General features: G+C 41.9%; 2 protein-coding genes across 2 annotated transcripts in view; one reads left to right on the forward strand and one right to left on the reverse strand.

Moving 5' to 3' along the window:
• Nucleotides 1-3,983: 3,983 nt before the first annotated feature.
• Nucleotides 3,984-17,314, forward strand: UPK3A (uroplakin 3A). The gene is made up of 6 exons (XM_056569923.1): nt 3,984-4,020; nt 13,012-13,152; nt 15,153-15,369; nt 15,594-15,673; nt 16,053-16,185; nt 16,897-17,314. Exons 1-6 carry the CDS (start codon nt 3,984-3,986, stop codon nt 17,024-17,026), a joined length of 738 nt encoding a protein of 245 aa, XP_056425898.1. The 3' UTR covers nt 17,027-17,314.
• A 6,988-nt stretch (nt 17,315-24,302) lies between these two features.
• The window catches only part of SMC1B (structural maintenance of chromosomes 1B), a 94,108-nt gene continuing 93,764 nt past the window's right edge, over nt 24,303-24,646 (reverse strand). The window contains exon 25 of the mRNA XM_056517497.1: nt 24,303-24,632. Coding sequence (XP_056373472.1) covers nt 24,537-24,632 — 96 coding nt within the window. The 3' untranslated portion in view covers nt 24,303-24,536. The remainder of the gene's footprint in view (nt 24,633-24,646) is intronic.

Raw genomic sequence — 24,646 nt, forward strand, 5'->3', positions numbered from 1 at the left:
CAATGGCCTCAACATACAATAGATTCAACATACAATGGTCTTTTCTGGACCATCGTAAGTTGAAATCAGACTCAACATACAATGTACAGACAGTCCAGACCTGTGAAACATGTCAATGACTGGAAGATCAGAATGGGCATTCACTGGTAAAACCCCTGTATTACTGAAGTGTATGCACTGACTGATGTATGGTAGCGCCCCCTACAGTACAGGGAGGTATTACATGTTCTGTACTCTTTACCTGTATTACTGAAGTGTATGCACTGATTGGTGTTTGGCAGCGCCCCCTACAGTACAGGGAGGTATTACATGTTCTGTACTCTTTACCTATATTACTGAAGTGTATGCACTGACTGGTATCTGGCAGCGCCCCCTACAGTACAGGGAGGTATTACATATTCTGTACTCTTTACCTGTATTACTGAAGTGTATGCACTGACTGGTGTCTGGTAGCGCCCCCTACAGTACAGGGAGGTATTACATGTTCTGTACTCTTTACTAGTGTTGCTCGCGAATATTCGCAATACGAATTTTATTCGCGAATATCACATATTCGCGAATATTCGCGAATATGGCACCATATATTCGTAATTTTTTTTTTTCACAGTACACATCACAGTGATCATCCCTCTCTGCTTCCAGCTTGTGTGGTGTAAAGAAGGCTCTAAAACTACTGTGTGAGACTGGTGTGCGAATTTTTGCATATACAAAAATTAGTATATGCTACTTTCGCAAATGCGAATATGTGCATATGCGAAAATAAAACGCGAATATTCGCGAATATGACGAATATTCGTCCATATATTCGCGCATATTCGCGAATTCGAATATGCCCTATGCCGCTCAACACTACTCTTTACCTGTATTACTGAAGTGTATGCACTGACTGGTGTCTGGTAGTGCCCCCTACAGTACAGGGAGGTATTACATGTTCTGTACACTTTACCTGTGCCAGGGTTAGCTGCTCCTTTGGACACTAGTGTTGAGCGCATAGGCCATATTCGAATTCGCGAATATGCGCGAATATATGGACGAATATTCGTCATATTCGCGAATATTAGCATATTCGTAATATTCCCGTTTTATTTTCGTATATGCGAATATTCACATGTGCGAAAATTTACATATTCAAAAAATTAGCGCAGGCGAAAATGCGCACATACGAACATTAGAATATGTAAATATTCGCATATGCGAATTTACGCACGCCAGTCTCACATAGTAGTATTAGAGCCTTCTTACACCACACAAGCTGGAAGCAGAGAGGGATGATCACTGTGATGTGTACTGTAAAAAAAAAAAACGAATATTCGTAATTACGAATATATAGCGCTATATTCGCTAATATTCGCGAATATTCGATATTCGCGGATACAATTCGAATTGCGAATATTCGCGAGCAACACTATTGGACACCAGGTGAGGGCGGTTCCATTTTACTTTTTTAGGACATTGCGTGTACTGTACAGGACCCTGAAGAAGCTCCTGTCCTCTACATAGACCAGTGTTTCCCAAGCAGGGAGCCTCCAGCTGTTGCAAAACTACAACTCCCAGCATGCCCGGACAGCCTTTGGCTGTCCGGGCATGCTGGGAGTTGTAGTTTTGCAACAGCTGGAGGCACCCAGGTTGGGAAACACTGACATAGACAGTGATTACACGCCAGTCTCACACAGTAGTATTACAGCCTTCTTTACACCATACAAGCTGGAAGCAGAGAGGGATGATCACTGTGATGTGTACTGTGAAAAAAAAATAAATAAAATAAAACGAATATTCGTAATTACGAATATATAGCGCTATTGCGAATATTCGCGAGCAACACTAATCATGACCACAGTGCTCTCTGCTGACATCTCTGTCCATTTTAGGAACTGTCCAGAACAGTATATGTTTTCTATGGGGATTTCCTTTTACTTTAGGACAGTTCCTAAAATGGACAGAGATGTCAGCAGAGAGCACTGTGCTCATGATGTTAGCAGAGAGCTCTGTGTTCCAAAAGGAAAAGAATTTCCACTGTAGTATTCAGCAGCTAATAAGTACAGGAAGGATTAAGATTTTTTTTTTAATAAAAGTAATTTACAAATATGTTTAACTTTCTGGCCCCAGTTGATAAAAAAAATAAAAAAAAAGTTTTTCACCGGAGCACCCCTTTAAAATGTACAAAAAGCAACAGAGATAACACATGAATGGCAAAAAGAGCAGAGGGGGCACCAATCGACACAGAGGTAATGATGACCGCATTAATGTAGACAGGGTGTAGGGAGAAAAGTGACCCATCTAGGGTGACTGCTTGTGGCATTACATAATATAAGTTGGGCTACCTGGAACACCTTATAGTATTTGAGCAGGTTAGGAAAAGAAAGACCCCAAACCTGTTAATGGTAATACATAATAGAACATGGGATCCGAGCTCTAGCACCTCTCCAAATAAAAGTAAAGAGGTCCCTTTTGAACGCAATCATGTCTGTTGTCTTAAAGGGGTACTCCGGTGGAAAACTTTTTTTTTTTTTTAAATGAACTGGTGCCAGAAAGTTAAACAGATTTGTAAATTACTTTTATTAAAAATCGTAATCCTTTTAGTACTTTTTAGCAGCTGTATACTACAGAGGAAATTCTTTACTTTTTGAATTTCTTTTTTGTCTTGTCCACAGTGCTCTCTGCTGACACCTCTGTCCGTGTCAGGAACTGTCCAGAGCAGCATAGGTTTGCTATGGAGATTTTCTCCTGCTCTTTACAGTTCCTCCTATGGGCATCAGGTGTCAGCACTGTGGACAAGACAAAAAATACATTCACAAAATAAAGATTTTCCTCTGTAGCATACAGCTGCCACAAAGTACTGAAAGGATTAAGATTTTTTAATAGAAGTAATTTACAAATCTGTTTAACTTTCTGGCACCAGTTCATTTAAACAAAAAAGTTTTCCACCGGAGTACCCCTTTAACTGCTATTGGCAAACTCTGAAACAAATATAATAATTTGGGCTATACTACCAATTTAACCGTATGCGCCCCACCCAACCAGGAAAGTTTACCGAGAGCCCATCTATGCAGATCTTCTCTGAGAGTCCTGAACAGAGAAAAAGATCTGGAATAAAATTTGGAAGAAAGATTCCGCATAAAAAGGTATATACTGAGACACCAACCGGACCCAGAAGAACTCAGCAATGGCCTCCTGTACTCTCTGTGGATTTGGCAATACAGCACTTCTGACTTAGAGGAATTTATTTGAAGACCAGAGTATCATGAAAAATCTTGTAATAACACAAAAAGATTCTGTAAGGGAAATAATGGGTCTGTAGTGGTGAACAATTAATTGTCCGCAAATAAATTAGCAGGTACTCTAAACCTGGAATCGTGACACCTGTAAGGTCAGGATTATGTCGTATAAGGTTCGTGAGGGGTCCGATTGCAAGGACAAAAAGGGTTGGCGAAAGTGGGCACCCCTGTCTCTTCCTCCTTGTGGTCCGTATAGGAGTCAGGTGCTGCCTCCGCTACATACTGGGTCAGTGCCCTTTTCTTATACTAAAACGTTTGTCACCTTGTGGGACGGTGCAACCGAATGCAGTGCCTGGCGGCCTTGTAATAAATCAGTCAGATTATAGCCCAGTGGTGTAACCCACCTTTTCAGTGGACATCGTAAGGTCAGGATTCACACGTTCGGAAAATGTGCGGATATCTGCACAGAAAACACCTGTGGACATTCCCTATATTTCCCCGACAGGCGGTAGGACCGCTTAGAGATGCGCCGTATCATAGACGTCAATGCATTTCCTTGCGGATTTGTCTATTTTTTCTGTGGATGCTTAAATCAGAAAATTTGCAGCAGAAACATCTGGCACGGAAATCCTGCCATGTGAATAGTGGAGCAGAATCCCATTAAAATCAATAGGACTCTGCTGCAGCAGAATGCCCGTGTGGAATAGTCTTAGTGAACATGGCCTAAGAGATAGCTTCTTTGATTATGGAAACTTTTAATAGTCAACTATGTGCTTCAAATTCCATCAAATGATCTACATTGCAGGTATAAACCGAGCTGAGGAATGAGCGGCCTCCGGATGTCAGACGCTATTAAACAGATTGGTCACAAAATACTCTCCCTAATTCTGGGTAGGATAATAAACTGAAGAAGCTCTGTTTGGAAACCAGGGACTAATTGAATGTAAAAATTATATATATATATATATATATATATATATATATATATATATATATATTCCAAGTGATGAGTGGCACCGTGTGGGATTCAAATCCCTGGATCCAGGCAGGTGCTCAGTCCTATGATGGACTCGACCGAAATGTCCCAAACAAGTATGATTCCAAGAAGATTAGGGCGGCACTCCAGCGATCCATTGTACAAAAATAACTTTATTCACCCAATAGTGAAGCAACGTTTCAGCCTTCTCAATGAGGTCTTTCTCAATAGTGTTGAGCGGCATAGGCCATATTCGAATTCGCGAATATTCGCGAATATATGGACGAATATTCGTCATATATTCGCGAATATTCGCATACTCGTTATATTCTCATTTTATTTTCGCATATGCGAAGATTCGCATATACGAAAATTAACATATGCGAAAATTAGCATACACAAAATTAACATACGGTAATTTTCGCATATGCGAATTTTCACACGCCAGTCTCACACAGTAGTATTAGAGCCTTCTTTACACCACACAAGCTGGAAGCAGAGAGGGGTGATCACTGTGATGTGTACTGTGAAAAAATAAAATAAAAAATAAAATGAATATTCGTAATTACGAATATATTGCGCTATATTCGCGAAATTCGCGAATTCGCGAATATGCGATATTCGCGAATATTATTCGAATTGCGAATATTCGTGAGCAACACTATTTCTCAAGCATGCTTGAGAAAGACCTCATTGAGAAGGCTGAAACGTTGCTTCACTATTGGGTGAATAAAGTTATTTTTGTACATTGGATCGCTGAAGTGCCACCCTATTCTTCTTGGAATATATATATATATATATATATATATATATATATATATATACTAATCATGTACCAATTATGAGCAATCAAAACAATATAATAATAATAATAATAAATAGTGTTGCTCGCGAATATTCGCAATTCGAATATTATTCGCGAATATCGCATATTCGCGAATTTCGCGAATATAGCGCTATATATTCGTAATTACGAATATTCGTTTTATTTTTTATTTTTTTTTTTATTTTTTCTCCACAGTACACATCACAGTGATCACCCCTCTCTGCTTCCAGCTTGTGTGGTGTAAAGAAGGCTCTAATAGTACTGTGTGAGACTGGCGTGCAGAAATGCGCATATGCGAAAATTAACATGTATACATTTCCGCATATGCGAATATTCGCGTATGCTAATTTTGGATATGTTAATTTTCACTGTTAATTTTTGCATACGCGAATTTACGCCTATGCGAAAATAAAACGAGAATATAACGAATATGCGAATATTCGCGAATATATGACGAATATTCGTCCATATATTCGCGAATATTCGCGAATTCGAATATGGCCTATGCCGCTCAACACTAATAATAAAGTGCATAAAATCATATTACAGTACAATGTTGCATTTTACTTTGATTTTATTATTGATTTATTATTGATTTTATTAATCACATATGTGTTTGCATTATGTTACTTATATCTGCAGAGTTATTTTATGAATTTTGCACTAATATTATGCACTTAAGCACTTTGTTCACGATAAATGTATAACACAGAAATACAAATATGTAACATTGTAATGTAATATGATGATTTTATGCACTTTATTATTATTATATTTTTTTGATTGTTCACAATTGGTACCTGATTGGTACCCCTGTATATTTATGGTTTGATCACATTTGTGCACTGCTTGATAATGGCCGGATGAGCCGGTTGAAACGTCGTTGCTTTTTTTTCTGAAACACTTGTTTTTTACCATGGAATAAAAAAAACAATTTTTTTCTTGCACCTTATATTGGAGTGTGCGCTGCTGCGGTGAGATCCTTTTGTTATAGTGAATGTGGAGTCATCTTCAACCAGGACTCTAGAAGCTGCTTTGCACCGGACACTTTTCTTCATTGAATTTGGTTGTGCTGCTTTTTCACATAAAGAAAAAAACAAAAAAATGTAAAATATATAATATATATATATATATATATATATATATATATATATATATACAAAAAATAGGATGCAGCACACCACAAATTGCAATCAGGAGTGTTGGTTTATTCCATAACGTGCAGAGGACAACGTTTCGCCAGCCTCATGCTGGCTTTCTCAAGTTGAAAAGGCCAGCGTGAGGCTGGCGAAACGTTGTCCTCTGCACGTTATGGAATAACCTGATTGCAATTTGTGGTGTGCTGCATCCTATTTTTTGTATTTGGATTAAGGAACCGGTGGACCCAGGCTCCAACTATGCGAGCACCCCGAATCTACCTATATTTATTATTGATTGATGTGCTGCTTTTATTTGGATTTTATATATATATATATATATATATATATATATATATATATATATATATATATATATTTTTTTTTTTTTTTTTATTATTATTATTTATTTCTGTTTTTAATGTTTAAGTTACTTGCCCCAACTTATCTACAGAAAACCTCTGGTCTGGGTAAATGAAAGAAAACAACGTTTTCTAACAACAAAAATGTAAATGTGGAAAAACAACTAAAATGTAAATGTGGAAAAACCGGATCTTATTCAAGGACCAAAGAACAGGACTGACCCTTCTGGACTCACCACATTCCACTTGAAGGCACCAAACCCACCTGAAACTCCCCGAGATATTACAGGAAAGAAGAGAGGAGGAGCAGATCACCGGTGAGATAAAGGTTCTCGTTCACTCAAAAGGGCGATTTAAAAAAACACATCTGGTTTCTTCAAAAAACAGCGCCTCCCCTGTCCTCATGTTGTGTATGGTATTGCAGCTCGGTTCCATTAAAGGGTTACTCCGCTCCTATCCAAAGAATAGGGGATAAGGTGTCTGATCGTGGGTCTCCCGCAAGACAGGAAATTTTAAGGGTGCGTTCCCACCTGGCGTATACGCAGCGTATTTCACGCTGCGCAAAATTTGCGTCAGCAGCGGGAAATACGCTGCATATTCCTTGCTCACTATACACACAGGGCTTACTGGTGGCAGCCCTATGTGTGCAGTGAGTTTTGGAGGCGGGGCCGCGTGTCACAGTCACTCTGGCACACGGCCCCGCCTCCAAAACTCACTAGACGCACAGGGCTGCCGCTGGAAAGCCCTGTGTGTATAGTGAGCAAGGAATACGCAGCATATTTCCCGCTTCTGCTGCAAATTTTGCACAGCGTGAAATATACGCCAGTTGGGAACGCACCCTAAACGAACATTGGGTTCCTGTGGTAGTGGTCGTGACATCAAGGCCACGCTCCCACCATTCATGTCTATGGGAGGGGGCGTGTCGATAGACACGCCCCCTCCCATAGACATGAAAGGAGGGGCGTGGTGAGATGTCATGGGGGGCGAGGCTGTAACATCACGATCACAGCCTCCAACTCTGAGTATTCAAAACAAAAATGTTCAGAACTCTGGAGCACCAGAGTACCCCTTTAAAGGGAATAAAGCAAAGATGTAATACCACACACAACCTGAGAACAGGGGTGGTGCTCTTTTTCAAAGAAATCAGCTCTGTTTTTCTAATTCTTCATTATCTCTTTAGAAGAAATGGGTCAGCTGCAGACACCATTGGATAGCGCTTAACAAACTGTACCATTCCTAGAGCTGATGGTCTAGACAAATGTATAAAATTGCCTTCTTATTTCTCAGCCAAGTGTCAAGGAGGTGGAGCCGAGTTGCTCAAGTGCCAAAGACTGCCACGCCTCCATGCTCACCTTTAACTCCCAGCCCCTTTTTTATTGTAAGCCAAACGCCTGTACATCAATCAAGGAAGGGTGGGAGGTGAGGACGAGCAAGGAGGCGTGCCAGAATGTGGCAGCTTGGCTCCACCTACTTGACACTTGGCTAAAAAAATAAAAGGGCAATTTTATAAATTTGGCAACCACCATCAGCTCCAGTAAAGGTACAGTTTACTTTTATAAACCATCCAATGGTGTTTGCAGCTATTAGCAGCAAACACAGATTCCCTATAATGTCTGCTTGCAGCGGGCACGCGCAAAACCATCGGACGTGCGCCATCTCATAGACGTCAATGCGGTCCAGCAGAGTGTCACCCAAAGGCCATGTTCACACGGGATAATTTCCGTGCGGATGCAGCATGTGGGAGATGTTCTGGCAGAGAATTCTTCTATACATATATGGGGGAGATTTATAAAAACCTGTGTAAAGGAAGAGCAGTGCAGTTGCCCATAGCAACCAATCAGATCGCTTCTTTCATTTTTAAAGAGATCTGTGGAAAATGAAAGAAGCGGTCTTATTGGTTGCTATGGGCAACTGCACCGCCCTTCCTCTCGCAATTATGGTTTTTAGAGGCCAAAAAATGCTGTGGCCAGATTGGAAGTCAATAGGACAGTGGTCTCCAAACTTTAGACCTCCAGAGGTTGCAAAACTACAACTCCCAGCATGCCCGGACAGCCAACGGCTGTCCGGGCATGCTGGGAGTTCTAGTTTTGCATCATGCAGAGGTCCACAGTTCCAAGATCAATGCAATAGGGAAATATGAAAGGCTTTTATTTATTTATGCAATAATTAATTTAATACATAAACAAATACATGTTTTTTAATTTTAATGTTTTTTCTGGCACTCCCCCCCCCCCCCCTTCCCTCTAATTCTTCAACAGAAATCATTGAATCACATGACTTGGGATAAGAAAAATGCAGGGGGTAAAACTCCTATTAACAGGTGCCCATACTATTTTATGGGGACACACACACACACACAAAAACTGCATCATGAAGATTTTTTTTTTATTTTACTTATTTTTTAAATTATTATTATTATTATTTTTAATTTTAACAACTATTTTATTTCATTTATCTTTCTTCAGGTCAAAAAAAAAAATGACAAAAATTGTGTCTGACCGTAGCCTAACAACCGCAACCCCCCCCCCCCCCCCCAAAAAAAAAAAAAAACACATCTGTATAAGGCCGGGTTCACACTGCGTCTTTGCTTCTGTATGACGTATACCGCAGTGTGAACCCGACCATTTGTAAGCGGCGATAGAGGCAACAGTAACAGTTCTGGTACCGCATTGTGGGTTCTATTCACAATTAGTGTTGAGCGCGAATATCCGAAATTCAAATTTTTACCACGAATATCGGCACCTCGAGATTTTGCAAATATTTTGAATATAGTGATATATATATTCGTATATTTGCGAATATCGGCACTTCCAGTCAGAGGACACTGATCCCTTCTTTTAGGTGAAAGCTATAATTGCGCATGGGCACTACGCAAATTTAATTATGCATTTTCGCATGAAAAAATAAAAAACAAACATAGCGAATATGTGTATTCGTCCATATAGTCGCGAAATAGCGCAAATTTGAATATGGCCCCTGCCGCTCATCACTAAATTTCACAATTGCAGTTTTTTTTTTTTAAAGAGACAGGCCCCCATTTATAAGGCAGCTTATTTGGCTAAAATGCCACAAAAGATGATGCGCGCCATTTTTGGCAGTAACGGTTTTCCCAATGACTTATTGCTGTATATCCAGAGCTCACCCTACCACACCTATACGCTGCAGAGGAAACATTGTTTTTTTTTTTTTTTTTAGGTGCGCTGTGATTTGCTGAGAGCTCTGGGCGGAGTCAGCAGTAGTGGGCGGGGTCAGTAGACACCTGTGGGTCATTTCTCATGCTGTGGGATTAGGGCTTCAGTAGTTGAGTTGGTTACAGGATCTCTGGAACCATGGGGGCCTGGAGGGGCGTGCTTGTTTTTTTGGTTGTCCTGTTGCAGAATGATTTGGGTAAGTCACCTTTGTGTGTGTACTATGTACCTCCTGCTCACACAAAGTATTTAGAGATATAGATGTAGCACAGATGAGTGTTGTTTGGTATAGTACTGCACTATTAGAGATACAGATGAAGCAGAGCTAAGTTTATTTGGTAAAGCACTGAGCTATTAGAGAAATATATGTAGCAGAGTTGGTCATTTGGTACAGCAGGTGAGCTGAGTTTTTATTTTATTTTTATTTAGTATAGCACGGCACTACGTTTTTAAGGATATGGATGTAGCAGGGCTGTGTTGGTAATTTGGTACAGCACAGCATTGAGGTTTTTAATTATACAGATGTAGCAAAGCTAAGTTTGTCCTTTGGCACAGTGGTGAGCTATTAGAGATATAGATGCAGCAAAGCTGAGTTTGGTACAGCACAGTACTGAGCTATTAATGATACAGATGTAGTACAGCTGAGTTTGGTACAGCACAGTACTGAGCTATTAATGATACAGATGTAGGACAGCTGAGTTTCGTGTAGCACAGTACTGAGCTATTAGACATACAGATGAAGCAGAGTTAAAGGGGTATTCCTGGCCAAAACTTTTTTTTTATATATATCAACTGACTTCGGAAAGTTAAACATCCAGAAAAAAATCTTAATCCTTCCAATAGTTATTAGCTTCTGAAGTTGAGTTGTTTTCTGTCTAACTGCTCTCTGATGACTCACGTCCAGGGAGCTGTGCAGTTCCTATGGGGATATTCTCCAATCATGCACAGCTCCCGTGACATGACATCATCATTGAGCAGTTATACAGAAAACTTCAGAAGCTAATAACTATTGGAAGGATTAAGATTTTTTTAATAGAAGTAATTTACAAATCTGTTTAACTTTCCGGAGCCAGTTGATATATATATATATAGGTTTTGCCTGGAATACCCCTTTAAGTTTAACTGGTACAGCACAGCACTGAGCTATTAGAGAAATACATGTAGTAGGGCTAAGTTGGTCATTTGGTACAGCAGGCGAGCTGAGTTATTTTTATTTATTTAGTATAGCACGGCACTAAGTTTTTATGGCTATAGATGTAGCAGAGCTGAGTTGGTAATTTGGTACAGCACTGAGGTTTTTATTACACGGATGTAGCAAAGCTAAGTTTGTCATTTGGCACAGCACTAAGGTTTTAGAGATACAGATGAGGCAAAGCTGTCAGGGCATGCTGGGAGTTGTAGCTTTGCAACAGCTGGAGGACCACCGGTTGCACACCACAGCCTTATAAGGAAACCTTTTGGAATGTCTCCTTTAAAAGACAAATCCAGCTCTGCTACATCTGTACATGTGCATATTTTTTCAATAGCAAATACATAATATCCACGTGTAAAGCAATGCTAAAAATGAAAAGTAATCTACTCTGTATGGCAACTCATCATATTCAAGATCTCTGCTTGCTGTCAGTGGGTGGAAACATTCTGGTTTACATATAGAGGTTAAAGGTGTTGTCCAAGATTAGAAGGGGGGGGGGGGAGTTGATTTCTTCCGAAAACCAGCGCTGCCCCTGTCTTCAGGTTGTGTGTGGTATTGCAGCTCAGTTGCATTGAAGTGAACAGAGCCAAGATGTAATACCACACACAACCTGAGGACAGGGGTGGTGCTGTTTTTGGAATAAATCAACTCTCACAGAGAGGGAAAGCTCTGATACACTGTAACGACTCATGCACCTATCTCAGTTATACATAAGTGAACAGTTTAACCCTTGTATGTATTTACATATTGCATTTATTTTTCTCACTGCAATTTTTACCAATGTGAAAACACTCCATGGAGCAACACCCACCTATACCCGGGATGCTACAGTACAGATTGACTTTACAGCTCATGCAACTGCCCTTTGGATGCAAACGACTGCTTCCATTTAGAGATGAGCGAACTTACAGTAAATTCGATTCGTCACAAACTTCTCGGCTGGGCAGTTGATAACTTATCCTGCATAAATGAGTTCAGCTTTCAGGTGCTCCGGTGGGCTGGAAAAGGTGGATACAGTCCTAGCAAAGAGTCTCCTAGGACTGTATCCACCTTTTCCAGCCCACGGGAGCACCGGAAAGCTGAACTCATTTATGCAGGATAAGTCATCAACTGCCGAGCTGAGAAGTTCGTGACGAATCAAATTTACTGTAAATTCGCTCATCTCCACTTCCATGCACTGGCACCAAGCAGAGATCTTTAAAATTGGTGTTGAATCAAATGTTAGAAGTTTGCCAAACGTTTTTGCATTCAATGAATCCTGCCTTGTCTTATTGGATGGAAAGTTGATGCCTCTATGACGGTGACCTCCAACCTAAGCCGTTTCAGCTGTTGCGCAACTACAACTGCCAGCATGCCCTAAGAGTCTGTGACTATTGGGGCAGACAGCCCTTTGTAGTTTTGCACTTGATGGATTAGAAAAACACTGCTCTTTTTTGCAGATGCAGCACCACTCCTGTCCTCAGGTTATGTGTAGTACTGCAGCTTGGTCGCGTTTACTTCAATGGAGCCAAGCTGTAATACTACACACAACCTGTAGACAGGAGTGGCGCTGTATGTGCAATAAAGTAGCAGCGTTTTTTCTAATAGTGGACAACCCCTTGAAGTGTCAGGGGTTGGGGAACACTTCTATGGCAACAGAATCACATGGAAAAATCACAATTGGGGGGGGGGGTAATTTATTTTGATGTTACCTGCACTATTTATTTATTTATTTTGTGATGGTCATCTTCGATACAGCATGTTTACTATGCATTTGCGCCATTCTGGGGTGCATTTCCGTTAAGCTCACTTTTGCTTTCTGATACATGTTAGGGGGTGCGGCTTAGATGGAGTAAAGGTGACCCTTTTTAAAGTCAGAAATCTTTATATAATAATTTTTTTTTTTTTTTTTTATCAGTCATTTTTTTATTTTTTATATTTTTGTTACTGTCCCCAACATGTACAAAAATTACACAACATCAGAAAAATTTAGTAATATAAACTTGTATGTAATATAATGTGATATTAAGTGCGGGGGGGCAGATGGTGTCAGTTTTGCTACTGCAATAAACTTGCAAGTTTTAGGACACACATGATTTTTACATATGTTGAATGTTTTACCTTCTTTTTTTCCCAGCATACACTGCTGCGCCTTTATTGTGCAGGTCAAGTGTTTGCCAAATTAATCCAACCCAGAATACCATCATTTTAGAGAAACCATTCTGCTTCGCTACACAAGCAACGATAGCCAGCGTCATCCTATATGTAGCGAAGAACTGTAAGTCTGTAAATGTATTGCTTCATGTTGGTCTATGTATGTATGTATGTATGTATCCTTTCCCTACTTCTATAATACTGCCTCCTATGTACAAGAATATAACTACTATAATACTGCTCCAATATTCAAGAATATAACTACAATAATACCGCCCCTATATACAAGAATATAACTACTATAATACTGCTCCTATATACAAGAATATAACTACTATAATACTGCTCCTATATACAAGAATATATCTACTATAATACTGCTCCTATATACAAGAATATAACTACTATAATACTGCTCCAATATTCAAGAATATAACTACAATAATACCGCCCCTATATACAAGAATATAACTACTATAATACTGCTCCAATATTCAAGAATATAACTACAATAATACCGCCCCTATATACAAGAATATAACTACTATAATACTGCTCCTATATACAAGAATATAACTACTATAATACTGCTCCTATATACAAGAATATATCTACTATAATACTGCTCCTATATACAAGAATATATCTACTTTAATACTGCTCCTATATACAAGAATATATCTACTATAATACTGCTCCTATATACAAGAATATATCTACTATAATACTGCTCCTATATACAAGAATATATCTACTATAATACTGCTCCTATATACAAGAATATAACTACTATAATACTGCTCCTATATACAAGAATATAACTACTATAATACTGCTCCTATATACAAGAATATAACTACTATAATACTGCTCCTATATACAAGAATATAACTACTATAATACTGCTCCTATATACAAGAATATAACTACTATAATACTGCTCCTATATACAAGAATATAACTACTATAATACTGCTCCTATATACAAGAATATAACTACTATAATACTACCTCCTATATACAAGAACATTACTACTATAATACTGCCCCCTATATACATGAACATTACTACTATAATACTGCTCCTATGTACAGGAATGTGAAATGCCAGAATAATAAAAGGATTTTTGCTTTTCATCCTATTCCCAGTGGCTCAGAAGTGTCCATACATGTGGTTTGAATATTGTAGCCTTTAAATTGTGTAACTTGGTTCCTCCCACATTTTGGAGCCCTCCACAATAGGCTGCTGGAATTTACCATCTGACAGAACTGGTGTAGCGGGGTCAGGTTTGTAGGGCTCATTGTTCACACACAAGAAGGCTCTCTTCACCCCAACCCCCCACACTCCGCAATCTCTAGAATGGGGCCCCTGAAAGCGCCTAAGATACCCAGCACTCGAGTATCTCTGGCGCTCCCATTGAAATGAATGTATGACATGTCATCGTCAGCTTCATGATGTGCGGAAAGCAGGGGCCCCATTCTGGAGATGGGGGGGGGGGGGGGTAGCATTCGGACCCCCTGCAATCAGACACTTATCCCCCTACCTACAAAGTTAAACGCCCACCTGTTCTCCAGATGCCCAATGTACACCTAGCAATTTCCACGTACAAGCCTCCTTTTTATATTTATCGTACATATGTACAGAACTTGCTGGGTATGGTTGTCTGTGACCCAACCTCCCCACGTGGACCTGCATCTCTCAATGCCCATCTGGACATTCTTGTATATATGAAAGTACTTCGCAGCTACCCACCTCCAATGAACGTACATGATGTCAGGTAACCTATCTGAGCCTTCTGAAGACGTGACATCCTTTTTCTGGAATTTTCCATGCTATTTAAAGGCAGTCAACTTGGTGTATGTAAACTTCTGACCCACTGGGATTTTCACCTAGGGAATTGGAATTAAATGATCTGTTTGTAAACATTTCTCGGAAAAATTGTCACATACAGAGGGGAATCTGAAAAAACTAAAGATTGTTAGCATGGAATCTGGGGAGGGGAGAAACATGTTTTATTAACATCAATCTCCCTTTTTTTTGGAAATGTATAACAACTATAACATATAACACTGACCCCTATGGACAGAAGTATAAATCAGAATTTTTATTCATTTTTTTTTAAGCTGCTGTTAACAACAATTTGGCTTTGACAAATTCCTATTCCTCAACGAATGGTGGAAGTACAGCACCATATGCAGCTGGCACCTTTGCAAATCCCAACTGCGCCGAGAACCCCACAATCGCTGCCGTAAGCAACAACACCTTCCGTGTGGGGAACACTTTGGACTGCTTCAATGCCCAGTACTGCAATGGACCTCTCGCCAATAACACAGCTTACAGGTACACACTCATTTATATACGGGTCTGCATTGCAATACCAGATGCGGCCAACATACAGGAGGGCGCTGTTTCTAAAAATCAGACTGAGTGTTGGGGAAGAGGGGGTCAACAATAAATTTTCCATTCTACCTTGGTGGGGATATTTAGGTAGTGGATTAGGACAGACAGACTCCTATTTCATGATCTGGTTGGATGGTAATTTGAATCGGTTATTTTTTCCTTAGGTTTCTGTATGCTTTTTACGATGCAAGTAATAATATATTGACAAGTTCAAGTTGGTCCGCTCCAATCTCCACCAGGCAAGGTAAGGATCAATATATAAGGATAGAAATCAGTGGCCTATTACAAAGACCAATGTGTCCTCTGCTGATCATTGGAACAAAATAGAAGCAACGCTAGGATAGTTGTGTGCCACTTAGTCTACGCTCAGCTCTGTTCATCTTTTTCCAAGGGACTGCATGGTTAGCCATTCACTATAACCTTCTGTAAACTGTGGGGAATCCAGTAGGGAAGTGCTCAGTTTCCCTACAGTGCCCCCACAGGACAAACAAAGCATAACTATAGTTCCCATGAAAATCCAAAGGCTGTATGTGTACTACCATGACATGTTAGGACCGCCATAAGAGATGAGAAGCCTGGACAGTGCCCTCTTCTAAACCCAAGTTCTTTATTTTCTCTTCCAGGTAAAAATTCAATAAACATAGACACCTGGCCCGGTAGAAGAAGCGGTGGGATGATCATCATCACCTCCATCCTCAGCGTGTTGATGTTCTTCATCTTGGCAGGCTTTGTGGCCGCAGTGATTACATATTTTATGTAAGTACCTTGTTTCTCAGAATGGTTTAGAAATCCTAGGGCTTCAGTATGAAGAAGAGAGAATGCCAAGGGTGTAGATCCAGTTTATGGTAAGCTGTAATTGGCAACTCGAATAACATTGGACAGACATGTAGATTAAAGTGGGTTTGGCCAAGCATCTAAACAATGGGGGGGGGTCTCTCTACTATCCTCTCCTGATAAAATAAAAATGTATGTTTGCCCGCGTATGCCAAGATGTTGAAGGACCTGCTCCTTATGCCAACAGCTATGGCCATTTTTACAGTCTATTCTCCAGCTCCGCTTCAGTTTTGAGGCCTAGTACCCGATCACGTCTACTCTGCCGCCATTGACATACCAGCTATATCTTCACAAAGGTTTGTTGTATTGGCCTGGAGCCTGTCTACAGCAGACCAGTCATTCTGCCTATATTTCTACCTAAAAGTGAGTTATGATTTTGAAATCTGCTCTGTTGGATCTCCAAAAATCTGATTAATAGTCATGGGAACATCATTTGTTTCTTAGTTCTGTACTGGTTGCTGCAATATAAACTCATATACAAGGCAGTAGTGGAGAACAGCTTCATTTCAGTCTTATCCTGCCATTCCCTATCTTTCCTCTACATTTGTAATCAGATTTTTCTATAAAAATTGAGGAGGACCTTTTGTAAATGTTTGAACTTGTTCATCAAGTATATCTTCTTCTTTGAAACAGGACACCAGCGAAAGAACAAGAGCCTACCAGACATGAAAGTCGGTCTTCTCATACTGTGCAGCAAAAGGCTGAAGGAGGCGCTCCAAGCGTCGAAGTCACGGAACGCTATGCTATCAGCCCGCAAGCCTAAAGGAGCTCCTGAAAAGTCAAGCTGAAGATTATTTTGTGACTTTTGGACATAGACATTTGATGATGGTCATGATTTCAATGTTGACTGTTAGTAGGGGGTGGATATTACTGAAGTCTATATAATGCCTTTTAGTATGACGTGGTTCTCATAATGGTTTACGACTTATGTACTGGAGACTAGGGGAACCCAGTACATAAGTACCTAACCCCTATCCATAGGGTCTGACACCTGGGACCCCATGCAATCTCCTGCCCAGCACCCCTGCTTTCTCCATGCACGGATTACTGCCAACCATGGCACAAAGCAGTGGCCTACACGCCCCTTATGTGTCTCTATGGGAGAGCCAGAAATACACGAACAGTGTATCTTTGGCTCTCCCATAAAAATGCATTGAGGGGTGTCAACCCCTGTGCAATGTGGTGGTTGACACAGCTCCATGCATGGGAGAGACGGGGAGTCCCAGCTGCCAGACCCTCCCCGATCAGACACTATTTGTTCAGGATTCCCAGTTCTAAATTGGCACCCACATTGTTCCCCCTACTTTACTTAGGATCCCCCCCCTTTTTTTTTTCTCCTCTCCCCCCTTCATATTATCTATTTTTTTTTATTGTATAGATACTGAAGATAACACACAATGTATAGTGTTAATATTTCATGTTGGCGTGTACAAATGGTCATATTAATGGAGCCTCCCCCCCAAGGTTTGGATTGTTGAGAAGGAGATTCTCGATTTCTTTAAGTTTTTGTACGTTATAAGTGAACTTTAAAGATGTGGAAAAGTTGGAATGGTCACAGGGGCTGCTGTGGCCTAAGCTGTTTTTAAGAAAATGTTGAATTGCTTTGTAACTTTTTTTTTTTCTCTGAATAAATTTGTTTTGTGTAATTGACCAGTCTTACCATTTGTGTATAAGGATCCCAGCAGGATTTTTATCGTTTTAATGTATACAGCTCCTATGCAGACCTGATTCCGGAGTAGTCTGATCGTGGAATCTTGCTGCCTCTTACGCCAGGTTCACATTACAAATCGGGCCTCTGAGTCTCTGATATGTCTGCAGAATCTTCAAATCGGCTGCCAATATATCTGTGCCTGGATCAGCACGAGCCCTAGTCAATTCGATGACCCAAATGTAATCAATGGAAAATTACTAAAATGTAGTTGTCTAAGTTCCTTATCAGAGTTTAGGCTTGGACTGAAAAGTGCGGCAAACTACACTTCTCAGTCCAAGCCAAAACTCTGATCCACTCAAAGTGGCCTGAACGCAGTCACTAGGGGGGACATGTATCATTCCCTTTTAGACTACTTTTCGAGTCTACAAATTTAGCGCAATTGCGCTTTTGTCTTTGTGCTGTGTTTTTTTTGGTGGATGAATTTCTAAAGTTGGTGTACCGTACACCACTTAATCCAGTGGACTAGTATGTATGTAAAATTGGATGTATTTTTTTTGCGCAATTGCGTTTTTTTTTTTTTTTTTGCAAAAATAGACTACAAATCTACGAGTGGTAGCAAGGACACGTAGAAAAGTGTCGGACGATGCAGGGGCCAGCCCTCTGCACTGCAATCCTACAACTACTCCAATCATGGGACAGAATCTGTACCATGATGGGAGTAGTTGTAGTACCGCAGTTTTGAGGGACGGCTCCTGCACATCCCCCGACTGCGGGACTCTATTGGGACTGTTAAGACTACTACTCCCATCATGGACAGACCCCGCTGTAGTCCTGGGGCTGAGGTGCAGATTGCACCGGGTCATTCTGCAGAGACCCGCTGCGATCCGCAATTATTAACTTAAAAAGCCGGCAGTACAAGCGGCTTGACTGCGCTGCTGCTGGCTCCTGTATACACTGTCATAATTCATAATCCCCGCCGCCGGAACACGGGAGCTCTTGACATGTTAACTATCCACCAGAGCTCCCGTGTTCCAGCGGGGATTATGAATTATGACAGCTGTATACAGAAGCGGCAGTGCAGTGAAGCCGCATGTGCCGCCGGATCCTGTATACGCTCTCATAATTCATAATCTCCGCCGGAACACGGGAGCTCTGGTGAATAGTTATTAACCAATCAGAGCTCCCATGTTCCGGCGGCAGGGTTTATGAATTATGACAGTGTATACAGGAGTCGGCGGCGGCAGCGTAGTGAAGCTGCATGTACCGCCGGCTTTTTAAGTTAATAATTGCGGATCGCAGCGGGTCTCTAGAGAGTGACCTGCTGCGATCTGCACCTCAGCCCCAGGACTACAACTACCATCATGGACTGAGTCTGTCCATGATGGGAGTAGTTCTAACAGTCCCAATAGAGTCCCGCATCTGGGGATGTGCAAGAGTCGTCCCTCAGCACTGCGGTACTACAACTATTCCCATCATGGGACACAATGACCCATGATGGGAGTGGCAGTCCAAGGGACAGATCAGCAGAGGGACAGATCGCACTGGGTCTCATTCCCCTGCAACCTTTACTACTCTGCCCCCTAATGATGACATCATTAGGGGGCGGAGCTACACAGTCCAGGCATGAAGCCAGGGTGTTAAGTATGGCTCTGTTCTCATTATGCGTTTTACATAATGGGAACAGAGCCTTTCTGGCAGTGTGCTCCCAAACAGGGAGACTCCAGCTGTTGTAGTTCAGCAACAATTGGAGGCTCCCAGGGGAGAGCGCAAAAAAAAAAAAAAAAAAAAAAAAAAACCTTTTTTCGTGTTTCTTTTTTTCTCATTTCAGATACGTGAATGCAGAGGATTACATCAGATTCGGTGGACTGCGACTGACCAGCGTTTTTTTAAATGTGAATAAAAGGGTTAACGAGTGCTGTGGGGGAGTATTTTTTTCAATGTCGTGTTTTTTTTATAATAAAATTTTCAGGCTCGGTAGTGGAAGGCATCTTGTAGACGGAATCCATTACTAAGCCGGGGCTTAGCGTTTAGCACCAAAAACAGCTAGCTCTAACCTCCCAATTATTACCCCGGTACCCACCACCACAGGGGTGGCGGGAAGAGCAGGTACCAACAGGCCCCGGAGCGTCAAATATGGTGCTCCTGGGCCTAGGCGGTAACAGGCTGGCGTTATTTAGGCCTCACCATTCCTGGTAACGTCAGGCTGTTGCTGCTTGGTTGGTATCTGGCCGATACTGAAAATCTAGGAAACCTTATGCATTTTTTTAAATGATTACCAGATCAGCCTGCACTGGGGTTGTAGGCACTCTGTAAAACTTTACTGAGTCAGTCCTGTTAGGAGGCCATCAAGATCTGTTTGCTGCTCCAAACAGATGTCCTCTCACTGGGAATACTACTCGGGTAGAGGGAGAGGATTGTAAGGGGTCAATTCCTCCTATTGTCTAAGGGTACGCTCACACGCACAAAATTTTTTGCGGGTTTTCCGCTGTGTATTTGAAAGCGAGCGGGCTCTTCTCGGCTGTCCGCAGCTGATTTTCCGCAGCGGAATGTATACTGCGGAAAATTCCGCCGCGGACAGCCAAGAAGAGCCCACCCACTTTCAAATACGCAGCGGAAAACCCGCTAAAAAATCTGCGCGTGTGAACGTACCCTAAAGTAGATTTGACTATCTGAAGCTTTCCAGCTTGTGCACTCTGACCTGTATAAGGAAAGTATGACCTGAGTATGGTTGGGCTCTCTAGTAGGCATGGCATGTATGGGCATTATCTAACAGGCACTGTCTTTGGAGGCCTTTCTGGCAATAAGGTCCTCAATATGGCAACCTCTGCCATAGAGTTTTGGAAAGTGAGATAACTTTATACTTAACAGGCACCTCCCTGGGGTGGTGGGGGGATGCTAATGCCTGTAGGGTACAGGTCAAGTATTCTCTGTAGCGCAATGATCTCCAAACTATGGACCTTTCAGAGGTGGCAAAACTACAACTATCAGTATGCAACATCTGGGTTCACAGACCACTACTGTCGAGGCTACAATGCATATATAAACAGGTGACTTGTAACATCTATGGCAAAAATGTGGCATGGGAAGCAAAGACAGGAATGCGGCCAAACTCGTTTTTGGGTTGGATTCTTGCAATTCTTTGTTTTTGTACGTGACAAAGTATCTCTACCCCCCCCCCCCCCCTGTATAGAGTGTCATCAAATAGGGGTGCACAAAACTACCCTTCTAAAGTCATTTCAGGACAAACTTGTTTAGAGTGTACATAAGAGATTCCAGCATGAACCACCCTTCTATCCATGTGAATAGAGGTGTGTTAAGGTATCAGTGCGGGACAATAGTAGAAGTACTAGGGATCAGTCACAATTCTCACAGCTTTTCTGTTTTCCTGAATGGCAATTCATATAACATATTTTTCTCTATCATTCGGGAAATCTTCAGACACTTTCACATTTTGTTATGTTGAGGCCTTGTGCTAAAATAAAAATTTAAGTTTCTTCCCCCTCATCATTTTGCACTCAATACCCCCAAAATAAACAAAATTTTTAAAATTATTGCAAATTTATTAAAAAGGAAAAAAAAATATATATTTTGCATGGACTTGTGTGTTTACACCCTTTACCGTGACACTTGAAATTCATCTCTGGGGTCTCTCATTTTCTCTTCATCACCTCTGAGATACCTTGATCAGTCACCTGGAGTAAAATCAGATGATTGGACAGGATTTGGGACGACACAGCCCTGTGTATATAAGGCCCCACAGCTGACAATGTATATCAGAGAAAAACACAAGCCATGAGGTGGAAAGGATTGTGTGGAGGCACAGATCTGTAGAAGGCAACCAAAATGTCAACTATTACTACAGCTCAATTCTAAGCATCATGTCTGGAGAAACCAGGCACTGCCCAATACCATCCCTACAGTGATCATGGGGGGGGCAGCATCATGTCTGGAGGAAACCAGGCACTGCCCATCACCTGCCCAATACCATCCCTACAGTGATCATGGTGGGGGCAGCATCATGTCTGGGGGAAACCAGGCACTGCCCATGACCTACCCAATACCATCCCTACAGTGATCATGGTGGGGGCAGCATCATGTCTGGAGGAAACCAGGCACTGCCCATCACCTGCCCAATACCATCCCTACAGTGATCATGGTGGGGGCAGCATCATGTCTGGAGGAAACCAGGCACTGCCCATCACCTGCCCAATACCATCCCTACAGGGATCATGGTGGGGGCAGCATCATGTCTGGAGGAAACCAGGCACTGCCCATCACCTGCCCAATACCATCCCTACAGTGATCATGGTGGGGGCAGCATCATGTCTGGAGGAAACCAGGCACTGCCCATCACCTGCCCAATACCATCCCTACAGTGATCATGGTGGGGGCAGCATCATGTCTGGAGGAAACCAGGCACTGCCCATCACCTGCCCAATACCATCCCTACAGTGATCATGGTGGGGGCAGCATCATGTCTGGAGGAAACCAGGCACTGCCCATCACCTGCCCAATACCATCCCTACAGTGATCATGGTGGGGGCAGCATCATGTCTGGAGGAAACCAAGCTCTTTCCATCACCTGCCCAATGCCATGCCTACAGTGATCATGGTGGGGGCAGCATCATGGCAGAAGGTAGCTTCTGGATAGGCAGCACAAGCCCAGCTCTCAATAGTGCAGTGTTTGCATTGTACAGAGAAAAAGGTATTTGGTTCATTCAGCAGGAAAAAAAGAAGTCCAAGCTAACTGGGATAGTGCTGTGCCTCTCAGACCAGGATAAAAACCTGGTGAAGAGAGGACAAAAAGGAGTGGACCAATGGGCCTAGGAACTCCAACTGAAGGACTCATCAAGGTGTAGAGGTGTCCTTCATTATACGCATCATTATACGCTCTGTTCAGGTACTGGATGCACAGACTGGTTAAACTGGAAGGTTAAAATGTCTATTTTGTAAACAAAAAGAGATATATTCACCAGATCGTCTGGGCCTGTGGGTAATTGGGATCATCATAGACAAAAATATCACCCACAGCTATTGGCTGCTGTAATGATTCAACAATGGAGGGAACAGCCTTTAACTACAGTTATTACACTGGAATGCAGTGGATTGGAAAACTTTTGTGGTTCCAGAATCTTTATCATATATCTTTGTAGGGTTTGGATACTTCACATCCGCATTGCAGATTAACCCCCATGGCCTCTTCACCATTTTTCCTTGCAAAGCAGCGCCCCTGGCCATGTGGCTGTGTAGGGAACTGCAGGCAGCTCCATCCACTTGAAGTCAGCTTTGATCGAGTTCCTGTGAACCAGCATTGTGGTTTCTTATCTTCAGCTATGATTGGGTCCAGGATGTTAGACCCCCGCTTACCAGAAAGTGATGGAATATCCTAGTAATTTGTCATCACTATATGAGATAGAAATTTCCCCTGTGAGGGGTTATTTCTCAAAGACAACTCCACTCCTTATGTCCCTATGAAGCAATGTTTACATTAGCATAATATAGAGCCATTTTTGTGTGATGGCCAAAACTGCAGGTCAGACATTCATGAGTTTAGGTCATTAAAGAGTTACTCCACCCTTAGGGTACGAGCGGATTTAACACTGCAGATCCGCAGCTGAAGGACCTCTGTATGCTGCCTTTACATGTGCCTGCTTGGAGCGGCAATAAGCCACTACATGCAGACACACTGAAGCAATTTGCGAGTCGCCGCGCATGCGCTGTGTTATCGCACACATTGCAGCCGCTCCCCCTGCTCTAGGAGCTAGGCTGAGAGCTGCCACGATGTGCAAGTACATCGCAGTGTCTCTGCTCTTAGCGGCATATTGCCGCTCCAAGCATACACATGTAAAGGCAGCATACAGAGATCCTTCAGCGGCAGATCCACAGCAAAATACGAGTGGAAAATCTGCTCGTCTGAACGTACCCTTAGACATCTTATCCCCTATCTTTTGGATAAGGTGTCTGTTTACGGGTAGTCCGGCTGCTGAGACTCTCCTCTTTCTCCCCCCCCAGAGGCTTCTATACATAGAAGCTTGGAGCTTCTGTGTTCATCACGCCACGTCACGCCCCCTCCATTCACGTCTACTGGAGGGAGCGTGACAGCTAGCACATAGCCCTCATCTCTCCTCCCATAGACATGAATGAAGGGGGCGTAATGGTTGTGGTTGCCTGTCATCCGTACAGAGCGGAGTTCACTCAGATATTTTATCTACTATCCTTTGGATAGGGGATACATGCCTAGGGGTATCCCTGTAAACTAGGGGGTGGGCTGGGACTTGCAGCCATAATACAGACACAAAAATGCCTCTATATAAGCTGGTGTGAACCCAGCCTTAGTGTGTATAGAGGTCATATAGATGGGTTTCCGAGATACTCCATGTCCATGTACTTTCCCTATTTCAGCGTCAGACAAGACAAATTACTCATAAATGTAATTTTAACAGAAATACAGATTTCCTGACATCCATAAAACCAAGTGAATGACATAACTAAAGTAATATATGTAACAACAGAACAACTCTTTCCAAAATGGCAAATGCTTGTAAATATACAGGACTCCAGTAAATAAGAACAGAAACTTATAAGTGAATTAATTCATGTATAACCGGAGGAGCATCAGCTCTTATGGTTTACGGTCAGTGTCTTCTCCCTCTTCCTCGTCATCCTCTTCATAAGCAGTCAGGTCCAGAGTCAGCACTTCGCTACATAATTCTTCATGCTAAAAAAAAAGGA

This window comes from Hyla sarda, chromosome 4, assembly GCF_029499605.1.
Source record: "Hyla sarda isolate aHylSar1 chromosome 4, aHylSar1.hap1, whole genome shotgun sequence".
NCBI lineage: Eukaryota > Metazoa > Chordata > Amphibia > Anura > Hylidae > Hyla > Hyla sarda.